The sequence below is a fragment of the Sycon ciliatum genome, chromosome 4, assembly GCF_964019385.1.
Source record: "Sycon ciliatum chromosome 4, ocSycCili1.1, whole genome shotgun sequence".
Lineage (NCBI taxonomy): Eukaryota > Metazoa > Porifera > Calcarea > Leucosolenida > Sycettidae > Sycon > Sycon ciliatum.
Window position 1 is genome coordinate 564,017 of NC_088646.1, and position 7,500 is coordinate 571,516.

Consider the following 7,500-nt stretch of genomic DNA (forward strand, 5'->3'; position numbering starts at 1 on the left):
GCTGTTGTTGTTGTTTCAAATCTTTATTCTCACGATAGCCAGTGTTGTTATTGTTGTTGTTGTTGTACCTTGCGCAGGCATGCAACAAGAGGCTGACAAAGACAGCACTGTGAACAGTCAACGGCCCTCCCAACGGCCCTCCCAAACAGGTGTCAAGGTAAGCTCGTATCCCTGGTCTGGATATGCTGTGCTCATGGAGCACATTTTCATTAGCCTTCCCAAGCTCAACTGATGTGCGGTGCATTCCCAAAGCACTGGGTGTTGGGGCTAAGCCCGGAGTGGTGCCTTTCTTGCAGATTTATCGAGTGGAATATTTGCAGAGTGGAGGTTTGTGGAGGTTTGCAGAGTGCCATGCTTGTAGTGTAGTGTAGTGTAGTGCAGTGTAGTGTAGTGTAGTGTAGTGTAGTGCAGTGTAGTGTAGTGTAGTGTAGTGTAGTGCAGTGTAGTGTAGTGCAGTGTAGTGTAGTGCAGTGTAGTGTAGTGTAGTGTAGTGTAGTGTAGTGTAGTGTAGTGTAGTGTAGTGTAGTGTAGTGTAGTGCAGTGTAGTGTAGTGTAGTGTAGTGCAGTGTAGTGTAGAGTAGTGCAGTGCAGTGCAGTGTAGTGTAGTGTAGTGCAGTGTAGTGTAGTGTAGTGTAGTGCAGTGCAGTGTAGTGTAGTGTAGTGCAGTGTAGTGTAGTGTAGTGTAGTGTAGTGCAGTGCAGTGCAGTGCAGTGTAGTGTAGTGTAGTGTAGTGTAGTGCAGTGTAGTGAGTGTAGTGTAGTGCAGTGTAGTGTAGTGCAGTGTAGTGTAGTGTAGTGCAGTGTAGTGTAGTGCAGTGTAGTGTAGTGCAGTGTAGTGTAGTGTAGTGTAGTGCAGTGCAGTGTAGTGTAGTGTAGTGTAGTGTAGTGTAGTGTAGTGTAGTGTAGTGTAGTGCAGTGCAGTGCAGTGTAGTGTAGTGTAGTGTAGTGTAGTGCAGTGTAGTGTAGTGTAGTGTAGTGCAGTGCAGTGCAGTGTAGTGTAGTGTAGTGCAGTGTAGTGTAGTGTAGTGTAGTGTAGTGCAGTGCAGTGTAGTGTAGTGTAGTGTAGTGTAGTGTAGTGTAGTGTAGTGTAGTGCAGTGCAGTGCAGTGCAGTGCAGTGTAGTGTAGTGTAGTGTAGTGTTAGCGATGTCAGAGTGCCGTGCCACGTGACCTCCACGCTTGTCGCTGGATTCCCTAGCAACCAGCTGAAATGATGGCACAAAAGGCCAGTACGGAAGAATGCCAGTCGCGGCCAGAGCGTGCAGTACTTGGCACGCGGGATATTCAAATGTGACCTGAAGACGTCAGTGACAAGCTTGGTCGTGACTATTGCCACGAAAATAGAAGATGAACTTTCGTATCCGCGTTTGTGCGGGCGCGCTGCGCCTACGGAGCTGGGAGTATGGCCGCCGACAAGTTAGCGTATGTTCAGTCGCCTTTTTCATCTCTTGCGCTGCCTGATACAGGTTTGATTTTAGTTCCATCGTGTTCCCCGTCGTCCAATTTAGTTTGCTGCCAAGTTTCACTGGCGTATCACGCCGCGCACCAGACTTGTAGTATTTTTCGCGACAGGTACTCCATTGCTGGATACACCGCCATCATGAGTGTTCGTCCAGCAAAGGGACCGGCGGTGAAGATGTTTTGTCGAGTCTTGGACTCAAGGAGGAGCAGCTATTGCAGGATAAGCCCCTGCCTAGCATGATCGGAAACGTTTCAAATGCATTGGTGTTACTGTTAGAACTGATGAAGTTCAAAGCGGACCACCACCAGGATCAAAATCTACTTTTCGAACTCTTCTTGTCTTGGAGAATGGCCAAATCACAACTCATACTTCGGCTACTCTTCAACAGTCTTCTTGAATTTCTCCAACAGTTTGCAGCAACAAAAAAAAAACAGTACAGCTACGGTATGTACATTTTGTACAGTGCGCAAGATTATTCATGAGCCGCGATCCCTGTTGTCAAGACCGATTTTGTGCCGTGGTGAGATCTGGTTTGTGTACAGTGCGGCATGGTGCTTTTCGACAATGGCGGCGCTTACCCCGCGCACTCTAAACTGGAATAAGTCCACTATATTTGCTCCGATTTGCTTCAAACTTTGCCAGTATACTCTACTTGTCTTCAGGAATCGAATGGTATTACAATATTTGCCCGATTCTCAAAACAGAAATTTACCCTGACATCGCTAGTAGTGTAGTGTAGTGCAGTGCAGTGAGTGTAGTGCAGTGCAGTGCAGTGCAGTGCAGTGCAGTGCAGTGCAGTGCAGTGCAGTGCAGTGCAGTGCAGTGCAGTGTAGTGCAGTGCAGTGCAGTGCAGTGTAGTGTAGTGTAGTGTAGTGCAGTGCAGTGCAGTGCAGTGCAGTGCAGTGCAGTGCAGTGTAGTGTAGTGTAGTGTAGTGTAGTGTAGTGCAGTGTAGTGCAGTGCAGTGCAGTGCAGTGCAGTGCAGACTGCAGTGCAGTGCAGTGTAGTGTAGTGTAGTGCAGTGCAGTGCAGTGCAGTGCAGTGCAGTGCAGTGCAGTGCAGTGTAGTGCAGTGTAGTGCAGTGCAGTGCAGTGCAGTGTAGTGTAGTGTAGTGTAGTGTAGTGTAGTGTAGTGTAGTGTAGTGCAGTGCAGTGCAGTGCAGTGCAGTGTAGTAGCGATATCAGACGAAAAATCTAACTTGAAACCAGAGGAATGAGTGATATACCAATCGAATCAGTATCCAAAACGCTCCGTACTGGTCAAATTTTAGGTGAATCCAAGCTATGGAAGCGGTATTATACGCCCTCGAAGTAGGATGACAGGCACCCGCCATTGTCGTGCTGAGGGATGCACCACTGCATACAAACAGCAAGAATCGATGGCACAAAAGCCGTCAACTTGCCCAGTGCGTCATGAGCGGTTGCCATGGGGAACAAAGTGCAGTGCTGAGGGAAAGTGCAAAAATTACGACGAATCCGTACTCCAAGCAACAAAATTAATTAGTTCGTCTCGCCATGGACGGCAAAGGACAACACCTTGTCGAATCAAGCATTTTTGTTTCTCTATCGCAAAGCTACTAATGTAGTATCGAACAACTACGCCAGTGAGAACCCAGGAACATTGGGACGTGTTTTGTACAGTTATTTTCATCGTTCACCTTGCTCTGTTCCAAGACCAGTCCATCCGATATCGTGTCGATTTGGTTTACCTCGAGCTGCTTAGCCAGAGATGATCCAACGCACAAATCACGTTGTTCCTCTGGGCCTCTCATCAGAACTGAAACCACTACTTGAACACGCACGTAGACCACTCATATGTACCCTGTTCACATAGGTGCGCACAAAAAGATCAAAAAACTATGGTGCGCAAGCAAGCACGGCGACCAAACTTTGCAAGAAACTAAATTCAAGGACGCGGAAGACGATGGTGAGCGAATGCAAGGCGTGCACCGATGCGCAGGGACCGAAAAAGCCAAACGAAAATAACCTACTTTGGCTCAACGGTAGGTTCGCGAAAACACAACGCAGATTGCTAGTTCAAACTCTGAACAGGGGCTTTCTCTTTGCTCTTCGCCTTCTTCCTCTCCAAACATTTCAACATCAAGCTTGGGCTGCTGTACGAGTCCATGGAAGTATGCTGCTTGGACGCCCACGCGATTTTTTCAGCCTGGTGCAGGATCATGGTCGTGTGCCACGCGTGACTGTAGCTGGCATGGTCAGCCCTGCGACACGATTTTAGGGCGATTACGTAACCACTCTGACATCTCTAAGTGTAGTGTAGTGTAGTGTAGTGTAGTGCAGTGCAGTGCAGTGCAGTGCAGTGCAGTGCAGTGTAGTGTAGTGTAGTGTAGTGTAGTGCAGTGCAGTGCAGTGCAGTGCAGTGCAGTGCAGTGCAGTGCAGTGTAGTGTAGTGTAGTGCAGTGCAGTGCAGTGCAGTGCAGTGTAGTGTAGTGTAGTGTAGTGTAGTGTAGTGTAGTGCAGTGCAGTGCAGTGTAGTGCAGTGTAGTGCTGTTGGTAGTAAGGAGTTAGTCGGATAATGTTCCTGTAGCGCGATCGCCTTCAACATTTAGCTAAGCAGCCCATGTGACACAGAAGATGTTCTGCCAAAATTTGGACAAAGTTGAATGCCATTGACCTCACCCCCCCCCCCCCATCTGTTCTACCTTACATGACTGTGTACTCCGAGGTGGTCTTCACACATGCACACATGCACATGCACACATGCACACATGCACACATGCACATGATCACTTCACACATGCACACATGCACATGATCAAGTGAAACAACAAGCAGAGCCACTGCACCACTGCACCACTGCACCACAACTCCCACCAAGCCACTGCACCACAACTCCCACCAAGCAACATACCTTCCACTGTATTCCTGCTTTGCGCTCTGGAGCTGACTCTGTAATGGCCTGCAGGGGAGGGAGAGAGAGAGAGAGGGAGAGGGAGAGAGGGAGAGAGAGAGAGAGAGAGAGAGAGAGAGAGAGAGAGAGAGAGAGAGAGAGAGAGAGAGAGAGAGAGAGAGAGAGAGAGAGCACACACAGAATGTGCGGCTGACCACTTACCAATGGAAAACCCTCAAGCTCTACCTCCCCCCTCCCTTGGGGCCTCTCAAGCTCTCGCCACTCCAGTGGAAACATACAAGGTAGCACATGCACACAACGAATAGGCCAAGACACAATGGGAGAAAGGCTGAAGCTACATACAGAGCAACATGAAGCAATGCTCAACGCAGGCATAGAATCATGCAAACGGCCACAAGCGTACCTTGATCATGGTAGCAACTGCAGCGTCCGGAAGCTTCTTCGTCACACGCTGACCGCTCGCAATGGTACACAGCTGCAATGGGCATACAAGGCCGCCCATACACATGAGTAATAAGGCTAGGTCACCAATAACGGGCTATTAACAACAGAAGAAAACCTATCCAGCAGCACATTGTTCCTAGGATGTCAGGAAGGGAGATAGTGATATCAGAAAGAGGACCAGTCTCCAATATTATTTTTGATAGAAATGCATGCCCTTGGACGGCAACCTACCTCCCAAGTTTAGAAATGCATGCCCTTGGACGGCCAACTACCTCCCAAGTTTAGAAATGCATGCCCTTGGACGGCCAACTACCTCCCAAGTTTAGAAATGCATGCCCTTGGACGGCCAACTACCTCCCAAGTTTAGAAATGCATGCCCTTGGACGGCCAACTACCTCCCAAGTTTAGAAATGCATGCCCTTGGACGGCCAACTACCTCCCAAGTTTAGAAATGCATGCCCTTGGACGGCCAACTACCTCCCAAGTTTTTGATTCCTGTACATCTACTAGTATTATTGTGGTAGCATATTGTGACTGCATATTGTGGTAGCATATTGTGACTGCATATTGTGGTAGCATATTGTGACTGCATATTGTGACTGCATATTGTGACTGCATATTGTGACTGCATATTGTGACTGCATATTGTGACTGCATATTGTGACTGCATATTGTGACTGCATATTGTGACTGCATATTGTGACTGCATATTGTGACTGCATATTGTGACTGCATATTGTGACTGCATATTGTGACTGCATATTGTGACTGCATATTGTGACTGCATATTGTGACTGCATATTGTGACTGCATATTGTGACTGCATATTGTGACTGCATATTGTGACTGCATATTGTGACTGCATATTGTGGTCGACTGCATGGTAGGCTTTCATGGCTAGACCATCTTGTTACATCGCGATTGTCGTTAGTTTCCAGTTCTTAGTACGTGCAGTACCGGATCGAAAGGCTACATGTAGGCTACTCTGTGTCGTACTTCAGTACGCGAGTTCTTGTTAGTTCCGGTTCTCGGCCTCGTGGTGTACGCACTCTAGCTGCGCTGATAGCCTTGTTCTATGCATGTGCGTGATCTAGGTGCGCTGATTCTCCGACGCGCAAGCATCTCTCTGGTGTTGCGGTCTTGTTTGTACCTTGGTTAGTTCGTTACTTTCTTGCCGGTGCGTGATAAATTTCAACTAGTCTTTCCTGTAACCAGACGGAGTTCAGCTGTGCTTGTTATACTACATTCCTCAATAAAAAGTAAATTCACACCGCCGTAACCCGGCTACACATCTTGTGCAGCATAGATGGATGGCCACTAGCCAGTCCAAAACGGCTATGATGTCGTCCTAAATGGCTATGATGTCATTGGACACAACTGTCACAAAGGTAACCATAGTAACTCCGGGCGTCATGTGCGTGCGTAAATAGAGAGAGAGAGAGAGAGAGAGAGAGAGAGAGAGAGAGAGAGAGAGAGAGAGAGAGAAGAGTTTACCTCCATCGGGATGAATGTCCCCTTCTCCTTGGCACCAACTTGCAGACATGGAATGAGTGGATATCTATGCCAGCCAGCAATACAATCACACACACAGCAGGCCACACACACACACACACACAAACAAACACATACACACACACAAACACATACACACACACACACACACACACACACACAAACACAAACAAACACATACACACACACACACACACACACACACACACACACACATGTGCGCACACACGCACGCACACACACACACACACACACACACAGACAGCAGGCCACACACAGATAACACACACAGCAGGCCACACACAGATCACACACACACAGCAGGCCACAAAGCAAAGCAATCCCGTCAACACTGGTCTTATTACATCTCTCTGCAATCGTGTATCAAAGTCATTTTAGTAAAATAATGTTGCAATGATGACAGCTGTTTTCTTGTCTCGTACGCAACAAACAACTGATTCTCCTCACGTAGCCCTTTGCCACACAATCAGAACTCCACGCAGTAAGCCGTCCACATTTCACGCACGTACACACGCACACACACGCACGCGCGCACACACACACACGCACAGCGTCATCATCAACATTACAGAGTAGACATTGAGAGAACAGTAGTGTATAAGTAGTACCATCATGCAACAAGATAGAAACTCATACCCGGGTGCTGGTCCATACCTCACACCCGGGTACTGGTCCATACCTCACAAAAACACAAAGCAAATGTCTCTGCGCTACAAGTGACAATCTTGGAACACATGGTTTGAGAAAATAGTGTTAGGTTGGCACACGACAAAATTTGCTCTAGGAAAATGCCGGCGGCCGACTGCGCGGTGATTGACAGTGGAAACGTGCACTATTTTCATTTCACCCAAGTGAACAGCTGGTAGGAGCACTTAGATCAAGCGGCCACAGTGGAGTCTGAGCTGGACTCTTTAACACCCTGGGACAAGAAGCAACGCCTAGATCAAGCGGCCACGGTGGTGTCTTAGCTGGACTCTTTAACCCTTTGAGACCCCAACGATCGAATTCGATCGTTTGGTATACAGTGACACTAAAATAATTATATCTCTAGTAGTCCTTCACCGATTTTCATAAACAAAGTATCTACGTTTCAAGAAGACCCTTGGCTATCACGTCGAAGTTATCCGAAATCTCTAGCAGTTACGATGCCGCCGTGGTGAGACTCGAAGTCGAAGACAAACTGAAAAATGAACTC

The 7,500-nt window shown here is 47.9% G+C and overlaps 1 protein-coding gene across 1 annotated transcript in view; it reads right to left on the minus strand.

Annotated features, from left to right (window-relative positions):
- LOC135813765 (protein argonaute-2-like) overlaps positions 1-7,500 on the minus strand; it is a gene marked incomplete in the record, with an annotated part of 44,203 nt that overhangs the window by 28,597 nt on the left and 8,106 nt on the right. Inside the window, 3 exon segments of the mRNA XM_065326769.1 lie at positions 4,336-4,376; positions 4,732-4,803; positions 6,267-6,330. Of these exon segments, the coding sequence (XP_065182841.1) occupies positions 4,336-4,376; positions 4,732-4,803; positions 6,267-6,330 (177 nt within the window).